At 38.4% G+C, this 20,363-nt stretch overlaps 4 protein-coding genes across 4 annotated transcripts; 2 read left to right on the top strand and 2 right to left on the bottom strand.

Moving 5' to 3' along the window:
* Positions 1–128: 128 nt before the first annotated feature.
* On the top strand, positions 129–1,501 carry LOC137721179 (uncharacterized). Its single transcript, XM_068460285.1, has 2 exons — positions 129–172; positions 583–1,501. Exons 1-2 carry the CDS (start codon positions 129–131, stop codon positions 1,499–1,501), a joined length of 963 nt encoding a protein of 320 aa, XP_068316386.1.
* A 586-nt stretch (positions 1,502–2,087) lies between these two features.
* On the top strand, positions 2,088–5,607 carry LOC137721178 (uncharacterized). Its single transcript, XM_068460284.1, has 6 exons — positions 2,088–2,243; positions 2,523–3,148; positions 3,771–3,930; positions 4,126–4,308; positions 4,447–4,502; positions 5,055–5,607. Exons 1-6 carry the CDS (start codon positions 2,088–2,090, stop codon positions 5,605–5,607), a joined length of 1,734 nt encoding a protein of 577 aa, XP_068316385.1.
* A 542-nt stretch (positions 5,608–6,149) lies between these two features.
* Positions 6,150–12,203, bottom strand: LOC137719574 (receptor-like protein EIX1). Its single transcript, XM_068458609.1, has 2 exons — positions 9,954–12,203; positions 6,150–7,232 (listed from the first exon to the last, which is right to left on the bottom strand). The coding sequence occupies exons 1-2, from the start codon at positions 12,142–12,144 to the stop codon at positions 6,484–6,486; spliced, it is 2,940 nt and encodes a 979-aa protein (XP_068314710.1). The 5' UTR covers positions 12,145–12,203; the 3' UTR covers positions 6,150–6,483.
* Positions 12,204–14,701: 2,498 nt separating this feature from the next.
* LOC137719571 (uncharacterized) lies at positions 14,702–20,026 on the bottom strand. Its single transcript, XM_068458608.1, has 6 exons — positions 19,858–20,026; positions 17,391–18,813; positions 16,905–17,018; positions 16,099–16,317; positions 15,508–15,683; positions 14,702–15,377 (listed from the first exon to the last, which is right to left on the bottom strand). Exons 4-6 carry the CDS (start codon positions 16,273–16,275, stop codon positions 15,374–15,376), a joined length of 357 nt encoding a protein of 118 aa, XP_068314709.1. The 5' UTR covers positions 16,276–16,317; positions 16,905–17,018; positions 17,391–18,813; positions 19,858–20,026; the 3' UTR covers positions 14,702–15,373.
* Between the last annotated feature and the right edge of the window lie 337 nt (positions 20,027–20,363).

Here is a 20,363-nt window from a genome sequence, read left to right as displayed (position 1 = left end):
ATAAAGTTAAAGAGAGAAAAAAGAAAGAGCGAGCGGAGGGGAAAGGACTCTCACTTTAAGTTGCACAAAGCAGGAGATGGAATTCAGCCTTTAGAATTGAGGACTCACATGGATTGGAATGATGGAGGATGGGCTACTACGAGCCATGGAAGATGGATTACTTGAAGTTCGGGTACGTGTATTTTTTTTCCTCTTGTTTTATAAGGGGAAAGGTGATGGTCATTACTTATTTCTTATGGGCAAGATGGTAATCATGTTTGAAACATTCTGTGTCTTGGAAATGAGATCATTAATATGTAATTTTATTCAGAAGGATTTAATGATGTCCATGTAAATTCAAGTTGCTATGCTGAAGAGCATTTGATGGATTCAAATTAGTTGTAACTGCTGTAACAGGTGACATTGACAGTCCACATTTGCCTTTTCTGAAAAGTCCTACAGTTGGGGAAAAACATTGAAACCATGGATGTATTCAAAATATTGTTTGGCCAAGAGAAATGTTAGTTGCTCTGAAAGAATCCATTGTTTGAAGATTTATCTGCTAAATGTTCTTACAAAGCCAGTATCGTGGTGAAAACGCAGGAATACTCTGTTCAAGATTTTAGAACAGTATCAACAAGGCAAGAGTGGTGATCCTCAAAACGATGACAAGTTGGGTAATTTTGGAGAAATGAAACCAGAGTCTGATCTTTTACCCACAGATCAAAGTACTATTGAAGCTCCTCAACTGGCAGTTAACGAAGGAAGATTTGAGAAAAATTTATCTAGTCCAATTGATACTGAAGCAGACTCTACTAGAACTCTGGGAGAGAATAGTAATCGAAAATCAATAGCTTCAATGCAATGGAGTCAAGAAAGGGAAGCAGAATTGAACCAAATGCTGATGAAAATGATGGAAACTAAACCTGTTAAGCCTCTGAAGCCTGTTAAATCTACAAAGCCTCAAGCTACTAGAAATCAAAGCCTTCCTTCTGAACAGAGAGGTGGCTTTTATGACCACTACAAGGAGAAGAGAGATGAAAAACTACGAGGTGAGAATTCTAGAAAGCGAGCAGAGAAAGAAGCACAATTTAAAGCAATGCAGCGAATTCTTGATGAAAGGAAAGCCGAAATGTCCTCTACAAAGGCGAATGATATTGATAAAAAAGGTGCTACGCAGAAGCCGCAAAAATCAGTTGGAAAAGTATCTCAACCTGCAAATCCTAGAGAGGAAAATGCAAAGCCTTCTGTTACAAAGAAGGCTTCTCCTAGAACATCATCCATGCCTCCTACACGCAAGTCGTGGCCATCAACAGCTAGCACTCCTGTTGGGGTTACCAGAACTACCCCGACCCGTCAAAAACCCAAGCCAACACCAACCAGCGCTAAAGTGGAAAGACCCCCACAGCAACAGAGGAATGTGAAGGAATCTGTCATTACTAATGACATGAGCTCGAAGGGAGTAAATGAGAAGCAGCAGCAAGCAGGGAAAAGAGTGGTGAAACAACAAAACCAAAAGTAGTGACAACCTCTGATGATTATTCTGATATAATTCCAGCAAAGCACAACTAGATGACCAAGAAAAGCAGTGTAGTACCATTGGAATCAAAACCATTTGTTTGGAAGGGCAGTGATTGTGCGCAGTGCCGAGATGGATACTGAAGGTGAGGGAGAGAAAGATGAAGCTCAGAGGATGAAGATGATGGTGAAGTCCTCGTGATGGCTATGTGTATATATGTATGGGTGTGTGTGTGTGTTCTTGTCGAAGAAAAGAGCACCGAGAGGGAGAGAGATAGAAATGAGACAGAGACAGAGCTTGGGGAGAAGGAGAGAAGAGAGACAGAGAGAGAGGTGAAAGGCTTGGACCCGGGGAACAACAAACAAAAGGTGGGCCCCTTAGGCACATCTATTAAGACCCAAAAATAATTTTAAAAGAGAAATATCTAACCCAAGATGCAAATTTCACGAAAATACTCCTTTCGTTTTGATAAAATCGGGACAAATTGTTATATCAGTTCACCTTTGTTTATGCAAGCACTTCATCTATTAAAAGAAGAGACCTATGGGCTGACTTTATTACTCTGCGCTCATAAACACAAGTTCCATGGATGGCTATTGGCGATTTCAATGCTATCCTGGGTGCCCACGAGCAGATGGGAGGAGGCAGACTGTCTCAAACTTCCTGCGCTGAGTTTAGTAACATGTCTTACTCTTGTAACTTTACTCACTTGAACACTTCTGGGGCAGCTTTTACATGGTTGGAGGTTTCGTGGTCGCACAGAAAGAGGGTTGGATCGTTCTTTGTGTGATATAAGTTGGTTTGATTCTTGGCCTCACTCTAAATGCATAGCGTTGCCAAAGGTAGTCTTAGATCATAACCCTCTTATCTTTTCTGGTTCAAGAGTTTTGAGTAGTGGTCATCGTCCTTTCCGTTTTCAATCAATGTGGGTTCAATATTCATCTTGTCGAGACTGTAACTTAGTGTTGGAGGAATACAGTTGCCTATGGTTGTCATATGTTTATCATTCTGCAAAAATTGAAAGCTTTACAAATTGTTTGTTGTCCAATGGAACTTTTCAGTTTTTGGTGATGTCCATAATAGAGTGGCTGATCCTCGGTATAAACTCTCTATGATTCAACAGAGAATCTCAACTGAGGGTATCAATAATGATCTTTTCGAAGAGGAGATTGTCGCCAAGATTACAGTAATTGAGTCTCTTAAAATGCAAGAGGCCTTTTGGAAAGATAGAACTCATGTTAAGTGGTTGACTGAAGAGGATATAAATTCTTCTTTCTTTCATGCCTATGCTTGTATTAAATCCTCCAGCTCTTGTATCAGTTGTATTCTTGATGGAGATAATCTTCTTACTCATCCGCAGGCAATTGAGAACCATATTGTTAATTTCTATCAGACTTTGTTCGGTTCTTCTTTCACTCCTTCAGGTATTGATGAGGTTTGTGAGATCATTCGGCCAATGGTTACTGATTCTGAAAATGATCTTTTATCTGCATTACCTATTGATGAGGAAATTAAGGAGACATTTTTCTCTTTAAGTGCTTCTAGTACACCCAGGCCAGATGCTTTTCCAAGTTTTTTCTATTACCATTGTTGGGATATTGTTGGCTTTGATGTTATTCAATTTGTGAAGCAATTCTGTCAATCGAATTGGTTATACCCTAATGCCAATAGTAATTTCTTGGTTCTGATACCGTAGATGGAAAATGTTATTTCCATTACCCAATTTAGACCTATTGCTTTGGCAAATTTTCTTTTCTAGATTGTTCCCAAAATTTTGGTAGTTCGTCTTTCTCATGTTGTTCAACGCATTATTTCTCCTCAACAAGCTACTTTCATACCTGGGCGACCTATCACAGATTGTATTGTCCTTGTTTTAGAATGTTTCAATGTGCTTGACAAAAAATCTCGTGGTGGTAATATGGGAGTTAAAGTTGATATAGCTAAGGCTTTTGATACTATAGATTGGTCATTTCTACTCCGGGTACTTTGGGTTTTCCACTTGTTTTATGGACTGGGTTTCTACTATCTTAAGATCTACTAAATTGTCCATCTTAATCAATAGTTCCTCGCATGGTTTTTTCTCTTTTTCTCGAGGAGTGCGCCAAGGGGATCCTCTCTCTCCGTTACTTTTTTGTCTAGCTGAGGAGGTTATATCAAGGAGTCTGAGTCTTCTCCAACTTGATGGGCTTACTAAGCCAATTTTTGCCCCAAGATGTTGTATCTCTCCTTCTCATGTTCTCTATGCAGATGACTTATTCATTTTCTGTCTTAGTGATGGTGCCACATTGCGTAATTTGCAAGGTTTTTTGGATAGATATAGCAGGCCTTCTGGTCAATTTATCAATAAGGCAAAAAGTACGTTCTACTTGGGCTCTACTTCAAGGCACCGCAAAGTTGTGGTTGAGAGTTACTTGGGATTCAAAGAAGGCAAAGTACCATTTGTCTATTTAGGAGTTCCAATCTTTTGTGGCAAGCCTAAGAGGTGTCATCTTCAAGCCTTGGCAGATAAATCTAAAGCTAATAAGTTAACAGGTTGGAAGGGGAAACTTTTATCTATGGCAGGAATAATTCAACTCATTCAATCAGTTTTTCAGAGTATGCTTTTGCATAGTTTTTCTGTTTATCAGTGGCCTTCTTCCTTGCTGAGGTCTTTTTCGCGATGTGCTCGCAACTTTATATGGTCTGGTGATGTGACCTCTAAGAAGATTGTTACCGTTTCTTGGCGTCTATGTGCTCCGAAGAATGAGGGTAGTTTGGGATTGTGTGATCTTTACTCTCTAAATACTACAGCTCTCTTAAAGCTTGGATGGGTTATTATTACTTCTGATTCTCCTTGCCGTGTTTATTTTCGAGAACGATTCCAGCTACATGGTCGTTTATATTCTTGTAGTTACAAGCGATCTTCTATATGGCCTAGTATTAAATCCATTCTTCATATCTTGTTTTAGAATCGTTGTTGGGTGATTGGAAATGGTTTTAGTACTTCTCTTTGGGTTGATAAATGGTTGGATATGCCTATTATGGACGGCGTTGGTGCAACTGAGATTGCTCATTCTCTATCTCGTACTAAGGTCTAAAAAATTATTCGTATGGGAAAATAGGTTATTCCTTCTATTTTTTCTTCTACTTTTCTTGACCTAGCTAAAGAGATTTTAGAAATGCCTCTTCCGATTGATGAGGACAAGGACATGTTAATTTGGGAAGCTTTTACATCTGGAGTCTTTTCGTTTTCTGATAGCTACGAAATTGTTCGTCATCGATTTCCTATTAAGAATTGGGCTTCCATTATTTGGCATCCTTTCATTCCACCTTGCTACTCTATTTTAGTTTGGAAGATTCTTTTCAAAAAGCTCCCAATGAAGAATCAACTTCAACAACGGGGCATTCCGCTGGTTCCAATATGCCAACTATGTTACAAGTATTCTGAATCTATTGATCACTTATTTTTTAGTTGTGAATTTGCACAACGTGCTTGGTGTTGGCTAGCTACCCAATTTGGCACTACTTTTCCACCTACGGGCTCTGTCTCTGATTTATGACTTGCTTTTGTCTCAAGGTGGTTTTCTCCACAACTTCGCAATGTCTGGCTAGCTTCAGGATTTTTCTTGCTAATGGCTATTTGGAAGATGCATAACAAAGTCAAGTTTGAAAGTAAACCTTCTTCCTTCTCACGCCTTTGCCGTTCCACCTTGGCTTGGATTAGGCAGGTTGGAGTTCTCACCCTTGGTCATGCGCGAGGTATTTTGGATAGGCAACTTTTAGTCTCTCTTGGAATCTTGGCTAAGGCTTGTAAAGCTCTTTTTATAGTCCCTGTTCTTTGGCATCCCCCTCATTTTTCTTGGGTCAAAGTGAATACTGATGGCCTTGCTAAAGGTAACTCGGGTCATGCGGCTTGTGGCGGGGTTTTCCGAGATTCTGCTGGCTATTTTCTTGGTGGTTTCTCCGTAAGCTTAGGGTATCATACTTCTTTCTATGCGGAGCTCCATGCTGTGGAATTGGCTCACGCACAGGGTTGGCAAAATCTATGGCTTGAAAGTGACTCTTCTAGTGTGATATCCTGTTTCGCTTCTGGATCCTTCTCTCCTCCTTGGTCACTCCAGACACGCTAGAACAATTGTATTCTCTGATTGCAAAACATGGTTTTCCGTTGCCCTCATACATTTCAAGAAGGGAATGCTGTTGCTGACAAATTAGCCAATTTAGGGCTTCTCTCATCTACACTTATTTGGCATTCTGCTCCCCCAATCTTCCTCTTCTGCACTCATATTTCTTGGGCATGCCAGCCTACAGGTTTGTCTCATTTTCTTGATGTGTGATTTCCCTTTTCTACCTAATCTTTTTGGATTTCCTTTTTCATTTTGCAGCTTGTCTTGCAGATTCTTACCTTTTAAGGTTTATAGAGGCGTTTGGGTATATGTCCACCTAATCTATTCTTGTATTTTCTTTTTCAAGAAGGGTATGGTCTATGTCCCCCCCTTTTTTTCCTGTATTTTCTTTTTCAAAAGGGGTAAGGTGTATGTCCTCCCCTCTTTGTATTTCGTTTTTCTTGTTCTATGAGGGGTAATGCTTATGTACTTATGCTGAATGAAGAGTTACTTTTTCAGAAAACAAATCTTTTAATTTTATATGGGATAAATTTTTTATTTTTTAAGAAAACCTTGACGGTACAAGGGATATTTTATTGATAACGAAAAACAAGTTACACCTAGTCAGGGGGGACATAAACCTTACCCTTCATAATGCCAAGAAAAGGAGAAAAACAACATTGAGTAAGAAGGGGGGACATAAACCTTACCCTTCTAGAAACGAAAACAAAACCGATACAAGGGAGGACATTAAACCTAATCCCTCTAAAGCCAAACCTGAAAGAAAAATACAATGAAACAAGAGGATGAAATTTGACAAAATCATACAACACAACCATACTGGCATATTCTTCACAGCAAGGAAAATGCTAACAAACTTACTCAAAGTACAAAACAAAGCTAAACATATTCAACAATTACATGATACATTTTAAGCACTATCCTATTTAGCAACTGTGAAAGAAGAATGCTCCATGGCATGTTTACCAACAAAGAACCAAGCACAATCCAAAACCCCGTGAAGAATCCAACTCCCAAGCTCAAGTAGAACCACTCATCTTCAAGTAAACAGTATCCTCCTCTTCCGTCTTGCTCAACTGTCGGTGGCGGTATCACCCCATTTGAGCTGCAATTCTTGTTGAGTGGAGCTCCGCATAGTTTGTTGCCGACGAAGCTAGACTGATCAAGGCTCTGCAGCTGAGTGCTTTCTGGAATTCGTCCCGTCAAATTGTTGTAGGACAAGTTTAAGTGACTCAGAAATGTCAAATTCGTCATGCTTGGAGGAATTTCACCATCAAGTTGGTTCATGGAAAAATCAAGAGATTCTAACTGTGCCATATTACCAATCTTTGAAGGAATTCTTGCGGTGAAGCGATTATTCGATAAATTGAGTGACTGCAATGCGAGGAGGCCAGTAAGCTCTTCAGGGATTTCTCCATACATAAAGTTGCATGAAAGGTCCATGCCTTTTACGAATCCCAGAATCTTGGTATATTCCATTTCTATCCCTTTCGTTACCAAGATTGCATTCTCTGAAACCATTTCCTCATCTATACCCCAAAAACTACTTGCATAAAATGACTCTGAAAAATTAGCCAAGGCGCTCAAATTGTGGAAGCATCTCGGTATCATTCCTGAGAGTTTGTTATGTGCATGGCTGGGCACGGGCCGGGCCGGGCCCAATTTTGAAGGAACCGGACCGGACCTAAGTTCAAAAGGAACGGGCCGGGCGGGGCCGGGGATTACGTTTTTTAAATTAAGAACCGGACATTACCCGGCCCGGTTGAAACGGGCCTGTTCGGGCCGGGTCCACGGGTCCTTTTTTTTTTTTTTTTGGTTGTTTGAAATAAAAAAAAAAATTGTACAGAACTAAATAAATACAAAGTCCAACATCCAATCTAAATACAAAGTCCAACATCCAAGTTCATAGATTAACAATACATTCAAAATAATAATATTACATCTTCCAACATCTAAAAATTAAATCAACATACAAAATATGCAACCCAAAGGCAAAGTATTCCCTGCAGTTAGTTCAAACGACATTGACAAAAAATTCCCAAAAAATCAATATTCTTATAGCCACTTTTATCATATTTTATAAACACACAACTTATCAAACAAAGAGAGGGGTTAAGAAAAATACCCATTAATCTCACGAATCTGCTCCAGAATGATTTCTCCAAGCACCCTAGTAGCAGCAAATGGCTCCACACTGCGTGCTTCATGGCTCGAAGCAGCAACCCTTGAACCCTTTTCAATTCAACATAAATTACAGCAACAAAAACCTACAAAAATGCTATATACGGCAATTAATAAAAATATTAAAAGAAAAAATAAACAGAGAATCACCAAATCCAATTTTCAATCACTTAAAATTATACAATTGCAGTTCCTAAAACAAAAAATAATTTGCAGAAAGAAAATTGGAAAATTCGAACTTGATAGCAGTCTACAAAAAATAATTATACAACTTACCAAAATGTTTCAAGAAACTATGCTCTTTTCCATAGGCTAAAGAAACTGTTTTCTGCAATATTGGCCAAGTACTTATTGTGTGTGTGTGTGTGTGTGAGATGTATATGTATATGTATTATATTATATATATATATATATATGCAGGCAGAAGGCCTCGGTTCTCATTCTTGCATTGCATACAGGTCCTAACTTCTAATCCCATTAAATCAGAAAATATGATACATTTTTAAATACTAGATGACAACCATGCATTGCACCACATGCATCCAAACCAAGAACTCACCAGTAAGCAAGCAGGATATGATTCAAAATCTTCCAATTTACATCCAATGTTTGAAACTTCAACGCCTACTTGACAATAAATACAATAAATATTACACCAAAAGCCATGTGTAGAACATATATAAGATATTCTACAAGCAAGTGTTACAATAAGAAATAAATGAGATCAACCGTTAACATTGAATCCTTTTTACTAACTTGGCTTTAAGTAAGCATCTGAAGAATGGATATACTTAAAGACAGAAATCTGAGTTCAAACGCCTAGGGGTGTTGAAAACCAAGATCAGACATGAATGGCCAACCATTTCACACCCACAGTCCCACTCACTCATCTCACACAGTCACACTCACTCACGAATTTTAGATACATAACGAAACAAGACAAGAACTCCAACCTCAACATAGCATACCATTTCCTACCTACATTACCAATAAGGAAGCCTCTTCATGCATGGTACCAGTAAAATATGGACCGACAATCCAACACAACGAAATAACAAAATGAGGCGTGAACGAACAAGTAAAAGCCACAAGTGTTAGATACAATATTTCTAACAAGTTACAGAGGAAATTTTCCTTTTCACAATCAAAGCTCAAAAGAGGCGCTACACCTAGAAATGATGATTCTACTCAATAGAAAACTATAATCATGCTGTAACTAGTGTGCTACTGTGCTTCATCCATGAGGATCTGGCAAACAAAGAACAAAACCCATAAATTAAATGTCTAAAACAACCTCTTTAAAGTTTAAACCCAGAAGAAGCTATTAACAATTTTAGCTTACATGCATTAAGATTGCAGCTTGCATGCATTAAGATTGCAGCTTCAGCCTTCAATTACCAATTTTAGTTCACTGACTGACCATATAATCGCAGCAGTCCATATAATCAAATCGCAGCTTCAGCCTTCAAAACCAATAAACAAGTTTCTGCTAGTAATCAAATCGCAGCAGTGCATATAATCAATCGAAAAGCTTATGCAATCATAGCCCCAAAAACCCTAAATTCCCAAATCAGAAACCCTAATTCATAAATTACCTAGGAATTTGCACGATGATGGTAGTGTTCTCGACGGCGAGGTTGGTGTCGACCGTGTGGTGGTGGTCGGAACTCACGATTGGGAGGATTGAAGGAGAGTCAGGACTCAGGAGACAATCCTGCGATGGTGATGTCGACAGTCACTGACTCACTATGAGTCTCAGGGAGTCGAGTCAGTAGTCTGAGACTCTGAGACGAGAGAGGAGAGGAGATTTGGGGAGTGAGGTCTGAGACGAGAGAGGAGAGGAGAGGAGAGCGAGGTCTGAGACGAGAGAGGGTGTCGAGTCGAGTCAGTCGACTGTGGGTGTGTGGTGTGGGAGTCTGGCAGGCAGAGACAGAGTGATTAGATAAAATCAACGGATCAGATTCAATCAGAAAATATTTGGAAGGTGGAAAACGGTTCGGGTCGGGGACCCGTTTCTCAGCAATTAGGACCCGTCCCGCCCCGCAAATGACATGGACCCGACCCGCCCCGTTTCAGAATTTTAAAAATAGGACCCGCCCCGTACCCGCCCCGAATCGCTTGGACCCGCCCCTACCCGCGGGTCCAGGCCCCGTTTGCCCAGCCCTAATGTGCAAGGTCCAATATCTGGAGACTTTTTAAATAACAAACTTCATTGGGAATGTCTCCTTCAAACTTATTTGAACGAAGGTTAAGAACATGCAACCCTGAAAGGCTTTTCCCTATCCATATTGGTATGCTTCCGAAAAACCCATTCTCACTGAGATCAATAGTTGACAACCTGGTACAGTTTTGTAGGGAAGGTGGCAATTCTCCGTACAGGTGATTATTGCGCAAGTGCAATGATTGCAGCTTGTGCAAGTATCCCATAGACATTGGGACATTCCCAGTTAGGTGGTTGTTTTCTAAATTTAGGAATCCCAATGATGGCCAATTCATCCAACAGTCGGGTACTTTTCCAGTGAGAAGATTGTTCCCGAGATGAAGAATAGAAAGTAGGTATGGTTCATCCCTCCTACCACAGAAAAAGTGTAAAACAGATCCAGAAAATGATGAATTGGAAAGATCTAGCCAAAATAATGTGGTGGGAACAATAGGCAATGCACCAGTGAATTGGTTAGAACCAAGATCAACTACTGAATCAGGAAAAGCAATTATATTTTGAATCTCCCCGAACAATTGATTGTGAGAGAGATTCAGATACTGTACTTGAAAAGTTAAGTTCCAAAACCAAGTTGGAATAGTACTTGAAATTCCTGTACCAGATAAGCTTAGATATGTTAACTGCATTTGTGTCTGAAGCCACATTGGCCATTCAGGTCCCAGATGCCATGAATCCAATCGTAAACTTTCAAGTTGAAAAGGAGGAAGCCAATCTCGACTGGTTTTCAGAGTAAATGAGTTTCCTTTTGCAATGAAATGCTTCAATTTTGCAAGGTTACTAAAAGAAACTTCCGACACCACACCTTCGAACGAATTATAAGATATATCCAAATCTGTTAGCATTTTGAGTTTACCAATAACTTCTATGAAACTTCCATTAAACTGATTTCCAGATATGTCTAGTTCTACTAAACTTGACAGGTTTCCTAGGGACATTGGAATCGGACCTGATATTGAATTACCTGAAAGATCCAAGTGCCTTAAACTTTTAAGGTTTCCAATGGAACTCGATATTTCACCACGTAAGGCATTGTGAGAAAGAAGTAAGGACTCAAGATTGTTCAAGCTATACAACCATTCAGGTATGGTGGAATTGAATTCGTTCCCCTTGAGATTAAGAGCTGTAAGACCAGTCATATTCTGAATACTGCTTGGAAGTTGTCCTGTAAGTTGATTGGCTTCTAGATTCAATTTCAGGAATTTTTGGTTAAACAACCATTTGGGAATCGGATCAAGACTAATAGAATTGTTTGACAAATCCATTTCCCTCAAAGATGTGATATTCTGTGAAATGCTAGGAATTGGACCTTGGAAACCACAACCACTAAGATGAAGAGAAACTAGATTTTTAAGACTGAAAACCCACCTCAGCATCAAAGAATTAAAACTGTTGAAAGAAAGATCAAGGACGACTAGGGAAGTAAAATTTGTGGTGGGTAAAGGGGGGATTTGATCAACTCCACAACCAGACATATCTAACTCTACCAAAGAAGGGAGCATGTTTGTAACTTGCAACCAGTCAGATGCTTTGCTAAGATCCACATAACTCAAGTCCAAGTGTTTTAACAGAGAAAGACCAGAAATCCACTGAAGGTTCTCTACCTTCAGACTGGGACCATAGATATTACTGATATTGAGATAGCGTAGACTGGAGAGATTTCCCAGTTTATGAGGAATTACTCCACCAAACGCTGAGTTTCCAAGATTAAGGTGTGTTAAACTTGTCATAGAACCAAAGAAACTAGGAATTTGTGTTATGAATTCATTGTTGCTTAGGTCCAAGTAGTTGAGATGCTTTAAACTGAGCAGAGAAGAATTTATCTTACCACTGAAGAAAGAGTTGGAATGCCAATCAGAGTAGGAACTATTAAGGTGCAGCTCGTGGATGTGGCCGGTTATGTGATCACAGACAACTCCTGTCCAACTGCAACAGTCTGAACCTTCTTCTGCAACCCACGACGAAAGCCGATTGGCAGGGTCCTCGAGATCTTGCTTGAACATCAGAAGTGCTTGTCTTTCGCTTTTTTTGCAAAGCGGAGGCCAACCGGGAATTCCATTGCATAAACCAATACTGAAAGTAATGGTTGCAATAGCTAGAACCCTGATTAGTAGTAAAACAACTCTCATGCTTCTCTCCATAAAGTTTTAGCGTATGAAGTAGGTGATGTGTATGAGCAATGAACCATCGAGAGTAGTGCTAGCTATATATACTAGGGAGCCTCACTTTTTCTAAACCACCCTCTACGGCATGAGATTGAGACCGCATCTTCTAACACATCAATGAGAGTAGCAGTCGGATAGTCTTGGAATCTTTGACAAAAGTTTCATTGATGATAAGATGGAATAATTACTTTCTTTGACTGGTCGGTCCTTCGAATACGTTGTATAGATAAAGATGAAAAATTAATGGACAAAACTTGGTTGTTGCAAAAATCAGCAGCAGCTCCTACTGCTGCAAATCATAGATGGACATGTTTCCAATTTGTGATTAAAAAATCAATTACTTGGACATGTGTCCATCTGTGATTGGTCAGCCACAGGAGCTACGACTGATTTTTAGCATGTCACATCCCGACCCGGGCTCCACCACATCCCGGGTTCAACTCCACCGTTGCACGATATTGTCCTCTTTGTGTTTCTAGTAGGAGCAACAGGATCGAGTTTGGTGGTTCCACACTTCGCACGTACCTAGTTGCAGAGAATTGTGTTGATTGACTTCCACCTTATTAATAAACAACTTATAAAAAGAAAAAAAGAAAGTGGAGCACTAGGAAGTGGGATGAGGCTTGTCTTCCACTGGTGGCCTTAGTGGCTTGGAAATGGGTTGCCACTTGTTGAAGGCAAGAGACGGAAACAAGAAGAAAAGAAAGAAAAGAAAAGAAAACGAAGGGGGTGCCCACTTTGAAAAATGGAATTGGGATGTCTTCCACTTGCGGCAAGTGGTTGGAGAAAAAATGATTGCCTTTTGTTGAAGGCAATACACGGTGAGACAGAAAGCAAGTGAAGAGAAGCGGAGAGCAACATATGGCAGAGGAGGATGGAAGCAGTAGAGCAGAAAGAAGCATGCTCCTCTCTTTGAGGAGAAGATCGGAGAGCTCAGCAGGAATAATTCTTGTAAAAAAGGGTTGTCTCTTTCTTTGATTCTTCATGGATAATTTCTTATGTTTTAAGACAAGTATGTATAACTAATTTCTTTTTGCTAGAGTGAGACCGTGAGCCTCAACATGATTACGTAGATTTCTCTTTTAATTGCTTAAGTGTTGTTACATGCTTGCTTTGATATTTTCAATCACTGAATTAAACTATTTATGTGTCTTGATGCTTGATTACCATTAGGATGATTAGAAAAGTCATCAGATGCAATTTTGAACAAATATCACGTTAAAATTGATTATGCTTCTTGTGATTGAGGATTGTAATTTTTCCTAAGGTAAATATCATACTCTTAGGGATTACATGGTTTATCACAAGGAATTTGACCAAGATTAATGAATCACTCATGTTTATATTTAATTCAAATGTCATGGATGAATTGCATGTAGTGGTATGCGTTTTAGCTTGAATGTCACAAGTAAAACTACACAAGGAAAACCCAACCTTCAAGGCATGTGTGTTTTCAATTACTTAAGCAATTGAAAGAGCTACGTAGGAGTGTTGTTGATAAAGGTTGAACTTTAGTGCCTTGTCAATCTAATTTTCTTCATTTATCTCTATTATCTTGAGTTTCTAAATTTATTTGTTTTGTTTAGTTGGATCATTATTTCTATAAGCCAATTACCATTTTAGATATTTGTTTAAGTCAAGCAGAGTAAGATTTAGTTTTGTCAAATTAGTGCAATTCTTAGAGTCAATTAAGTCAAATAATCCAAAAACTTGTAAACTGTTTATACCAGTCACTTGTTCTCTTGCAAGAATTTTCTATGGTTTAACCCTTGTTTTATAGGTGGTAAAATCTTTATGAGATAGCTCCCTAATTTTTGTAATAGAAACTCTAACAATGAATATCAGGCTCCAAATGCCCTGACTTTTTCTTGGCATAAATATGTACATTGCAAGTTTAATTCCAACGAGACAAATACACATGTAAAGGAAAAGGCATCAATGCTACATGTACTGCTTTACAATCATCTCAAGTTGCTGACACAATGCCTTAAAGATTTTCATATATAAATAGAGCACCTCACCAAAACAATAACCGAGGTTGTGATATTTGAATCAAGCAGGCAGATGCTTTGCAAGGATGCCTTCAATATCATCTCATATTCCCGTACTACTGTCGGCAGGATCCACCAGTGCCCCCGTGTGTCAGGCCCTTTCCTTAAAGAGGTCGAGGGGTTTCTGGTCGAACCCGCCCAACCCAAAACTAAGAAGAACCGAACCTGACAGACACATATTTTTCCTCTTTTTCTTATATGTTAAAATGGTTCTTGAATATGGTTAGCAGCGGTATTTGCAAAGAAAGGCGATGTTAACTCTCATGTATATGTTCAACGATTAGATTCGATTGAATACCATTTTCTTGGGATGTAGAGCTGGGTGATGATTCCCTCGTCGTTTTGCATCTTGTTGATTAAGATTATAACGTAGAAACCAAAATCAAACAAACATGGATACATATATGAGAATTTACACGAATAGGCAAGGATTTTAAAGATTCGGAATGTAATGAAGACAGGAAAACATGCTTATACGGCTAACAAGATCAAAGAAATTGCAAAAAACAACAAATAGGGAAAATTACAGAACATGCGTATTTCCTAAAACTCCAACATGTTTTCAATTTAAATTTCTCTGGGCATACAAATTGGAGCTTATGGAATGAAGAGTAGAATTACTACCTTTGCCAGACCCAAAGTGGTTGCAAAAGCTTGAAAACCCACATGCCAATCCTAACAAAATCGAATCGCCAAACGAAAGGAAACCCATTAAACCACATTTCAATTCAACCAAAATTCAAAATTCACCTCAAATTAGATCAACAGAAAGAGAAACAGGGGAAAACCCAAATGCAACGGGATAGAAAAACAGCGGGGGTGGGGAGAGAGAGATATTAGAATGAGTGAGTCGGCAAAATTTGAAAGCTTCGGTGAACTCGCGGCTCCCCTTCGACTCGTTGCATCAATAGGATTAGAAGATTCTGGAAATAAAAATTACTAAACGGCCATAAACTCAATTAAATAAAATTCTCAGAATTTTGTATAATATCCACGAACGAATGCTCACAAAAGATGAATAACACATAAATATAAACATTAAAAAAATGAAAAATACCTCAACAAAACAGATGGGCGATAGTTATAAACTATTGGCCTGGAAATAGTTGACAAACTACAACCCCATGTCCATGATGTCAACACTGTCGATGTCATCACCTGAAAAGGTATGTATTATATGTTTGTTAATTTCTACAACTAAAATCAAAATCAAATACCAACATACTTCCTCATGTGTTATGTTTTGCGAAAACTCAAATGAAAATGTACAAAAAAAACATAATTATACAGTAGCAACTCTTCATAGAATTCTTCCTCTATCTCCTCCACTTGTTGACCATGATGTCTGCTTCCATATATTGAGCTCAATTCTTCAGAGCTCGATGAGAGACTAAACCTTTGATGTGGAGGCAGTCCAGCAATAGCATAAGCAACAGCTGCAGCAGCCGCATCTTGCGCGGGAACCTGCTCGAGAAGGTAAACAACGCATAAATACATTTAGGACAGAAAATAAACGTTTATTTTAACCCTGTACCAATCAGCTAAATTTCGCAGTAAGCAAAACATTTTCATTCCCTACTTAACAGTGAATTAACTACGACTGCCAGAATAATAAGCATTGTTCTTAAAATGATACTTATTAAACTTAACCTTCTTAATTAACACGAAACCGCAGATAATCTACCAAACCAAACTGTTATTCAGTATATAAAGCAAAATACACACGCTTGGAACAAACATTTCAAATTATATATCTAATCACACAATTTCAATTCGCTTTTACTCCGAAACATTCGACTTTCACACAACTAAACACTAACCGCATCGAATTGGAGGGCTTAAAAGCTGCATTACGTGCAAAAACTGAAATTTCAATCACCTCGGGGCGAGCAGAAGCACAAGGAAGAAGGCCGAGCGACCTGGCACACCTAATGGAGCTCAGAATCTTCTCGCCGACCTTTGACAAATCCATCGCACCACCTTGGAACAGCAAAAAGGGGACCGAGAACGAAACCCCAGAGCTCTCAGTGCCCTCGCTCAAATGGCCATCGAACATAAACGGATTGACCAAAACGCTGCCGAAGGGAGATAGATTCAGCTGCATTTCAATTCGAACAATGGAAAATGACTAACCCAATTTTCAATCACTTAAAATTAGATCGAGAGAGAGAGAGAGAGAGCATACTGTCTAGATAAAAAAAAATCAAGCAATCACGATTTTCCTAGGGTTGGGGAAAGCAAAGAGCAGGGAGAAATAAGGAGAAGCCCTCCGGATACCCAAAAAAGGAAACGATTTCTAGGGTTTGATGAGGTGTGCAGGCTGTCGGACTTGCTGTGGAGTTTTTTTTTCCGAAGCTATGGCTGCGAAATGGAGGCGCGGCCAGGGTTTTTCGCATAAATATATAATCTTTCATAACTAATCAAAAGCTTACAAATGTCAAGTAAGAACATACTCAAAATAATGAATTTCGCGGTACATATTTCAATTAACAAACCACAAATAAAGTGGAATTCAAATTGATAAACCGGCAGAGGAAAATGCATTAACATTTTCATGCCATCCGCCTTGATGACAACATTCATGGGTATGAGATTTTATAGAAACAGATAGTGAAATGAGGGAGAAAATACAGTTGCTTCTATTTTGAAGTAGGATTTACACAACTTGTTCAGTCTGCAATTTACCTGTCCAGTCTATAGTGCGTGTGTGTCTTCTTAAGCTCACCATTGTTGATTCCCAGCTCAGTGCAAAGAGCTCACTTGCCTGCCTGGCTTTTCTGATGACATATCGCGACAATCCTTCAATAAGCCAAGCAAATTATGTTGTTGCAAATGTGTATTTCACTTTCAAGTGAGAATGACTTGACAATTAAATTGTCATAAACCAAATACATCAAACTATTAAATAATTTGGAACAATGCCTTTTAAACCATGAATATTTACTGTGGGGAAATTAGAAGTTGAAATAAGCGGAAAACAACATAGGTAAGAGGAAAAAATTCAAAGAATGTTGTGATCAAAATAAGAACTCGGTTGAAAGTTCAACAGAAAGATCAATGGAAAATGCACTCACATACCAACTTGAAAGAAAACGTAGTGTTGAATGATTGTGCTAGGAATAGAAAAATGTAAACTATATATATAACGTTACACAGAAAGTGAAGATTTACCTAACAGCAAAGCAAACAGAATACAACTGGAGTTTCTGCAAGAGCGACAGAGAGGGAAAGAGATGAAAGATGAGTGAATAGTTAAAGCTATAATTTTTCTTAGCATGTCCTACAAACTGAATTATTTAGCTAACACATTGACATACTTGAAATGAACACTACGCAGAAACGTGCTATTAAAAATAAGAGATGCAATACCACCAAAATCCATGATCATTATACAAAACTCTAAAGTAAACATAAAATCAAATTAACACCTCTCTATTTCTAATCTCTCTATTTCTGATATTTTATATTGTGATAAGGTTTAAACTAAATAATGGTTTCATCAAAATTTAATAATAAAAGCACGGTAGAAGTTTAACATGAGAGAAGTCATTCCATGCTACAGAGGAAGAAGCACCAATTTTGTACTATTTTTATTGTCAATACAAAGTATATAGACAAATTTTTAGGGTGCATGTTTTCACACAAATTCCTTCCGCAAGCATCCTACAAAAGCCCTACTGCATTAGCGCAATCATTTAAGGCAAATATATTATAGTTAATCCAAAAAGAAGTAATTACAAAGATTCTTAACAAATTAGCCATCAAGAGAAGGCCATGCATTAAACAAAAGATCAAAACTCGAAAGCATACACGATATAGCAAATGAAGATCAAAATTACCTATGACTCCTTCAGCGAAATTACCTATGAGCTCACAATAACCAGTCAACCTCACTAAATTGATTCTTACAGCGAACACGGCCAATCGCTTCCACTTTGACCTTAAACTCCTTCTCATGCCAAATTCCCCACTACAAAGCTCATGCAGCAATTAGAACAAAAATAGTATAGTATCCCAAAATCCATGAAAAATCTAACAATTTTAACTAACTCCCCAAACAAAAGGTCTCAAATTTCCCAACTGGGTTCTTAGTGAACATGATTATAATGGGGATTTTGTTTGCATATATTGCACTAAATACTAACCTTTTAAAGCACAAATAAATGCGAAAACGAAATATTACCTTTTATTCAGTAACTGACCTTTCCTTTTTTTGTCTTTATTTACCAACTGGGTTCCCCAGGCTAAAGGTTTCAAGTATATTTCAACATCCGTCTCTGCTTGGTTTTCTCTGTGGGCCGCCACTCCTAGCCGGGCTGTAGCGGTGATCGTCCTAGCTGCTGGAGAAGCAGTGCTGGGCTCTGGTGGAGGGTTTTGAGTCGGCAACCTGGTCAGGGTGGCTTTGGTGGTTAATGGGTTTCGATGGGGCCATCGCGTATAGAGAGGAAAAAAATGATTGCCTGCTTCTGAACAACTGGGTTGTTCTGAATGGCCCCGTCAAGTACCCCAAGCATCCATTTTCTTGTACCTGCATCACCATGATCAAGCTCTCCTATAACCGCAGCAATTCCCCCAAGCTTGTTCAAATCTGACCCTAAATCTGTTGGAAATTCAACTCAAAACAGGCTGTAAAAGGTTGCTGATGGCTGTTAGTTTCTTTACAGGTTGTATCCACACATGCTGCAACTTTAAAGACTAAAGTTTCCTCCATGTGTTAGCCGAAAGGAAGGTATTACAACCTGCCATGATGCAATGCATGTGTATGCCAACTATCAAAGTTGCTGCATGTGTTTGAAAGGGTGTAAAGATGTGGAACACCATCATTCATTATATGTATTGTTGGATTGTTTATTTTTTCAGTTTTTGTATAAATAGGCCATCTTGCTAATCCTTAGAGCATATCATCCAAATCCCATTTCCCATTCTCATTTTCAGCTTGTAAGCTATTGAGTTTGTAAACTCTCTTTTCATATATCAAAGTCCAAGTGTTTTTCAAAGCTTGTTGCTTCCCTCCTTTCTCTATTTCTTTGTCCAATTTTATTGAGAGTGAAAGTGAGAGGTGTGATAGAGTTTGTAAACTTATCACCCACATATTTTGGTATTGAGTTAGTAAACTTTACAATACCAACAAAATCATTAAAAAAAAAAATAATTCAACATAAAAAGAAAAGGTCAGTACCTATGATTCGAGTTCACTCTGCTCAGGGTCACCGACACTGTTAAGGTTATTCATCATTGCTCGATCACTCTTGTTAATTTTCTTTTTCGTATCGTTTTGTTTCGGCTTTTCGTTAACAGCGTAGGCACACAAAACCAATCAAATTCATTCACCTACGTACGCAACAAAAGCATGAATATTTTGTTTCAGATTTCAATCCCAAAAAAACAGAACCAGTCAAATTCATTCACCAATTGATGCACAAAGCACACAACTTTGAAACTCAATCCCTATTATTGCACACAAATTCTTTGACTTTTAACACAAAACCCACCTCCAATTCACAATAGCAAAAACTGGGCAATCAATAATTTCAATCCTAACTAAAACTTTAACACAATTATAACCGAGACAACTCCAATCACATACTACAAAAGTTTAAAAAAAAAAAAAAAAAAGATAGATATAAAGTGGATGTACCTGTAATACGGAACTGGCTGAAGAACACAAAGATTTGTGCTTTGCTGCTCAAATTTGTAGAGTGAGAGAGACAAAGCACCCAAGGCCAAATTCATATCAGGGTTGAGAATTTGGAATTTATTAGAACTAGGGATCCATTAGTAGAACCATGCCTCAGTCCAATACAACTATCCCGCAAATAACCCGATGGCAGATTTGTAAAAAAGTGAAATCAAACCCAATTCATTGTTTTGTTGAACAGTGCAATTGGATTTTCTACTTTAAAGTAATTAGCAAACATTACATGAGCAATGTTACGGTTTTAAAAGCATGTAAATGATACTATTGCTTGCATACACAAAAGATCACAGACCGTTGTTTTATTTACGTGCAAAAAAGATTAGACCAACAAAGTTCTTGTGGCTTTGGATCAACGATAGTACCAACACATTATGAAACATTGTTCTATTTACATGCAATTTTTCTATTTATTTACCTTCAGAAAATTAGAATGATAATCAAAATGC

This window comes from Pyrus communis, chromosome 16 (genome assembly GCF_963583255.1).
Source record: "Pyrus communis chromosome 16, drPyrComm1.1, whole genome shotgun sequence".
Taxonomy (NCBI): domain Eukaryota; kingdom Viridiplantae; phylum Streptophyta; class Magnoliopsida; order Rosales; family Rosaceae; genus Pyrus; species Pyrus communis.
The sequence above is the reverse complement of the archived record's forward strand: the minus strand, read 5'-3'. Positions and strand labels throughout refer to the sequence as shown.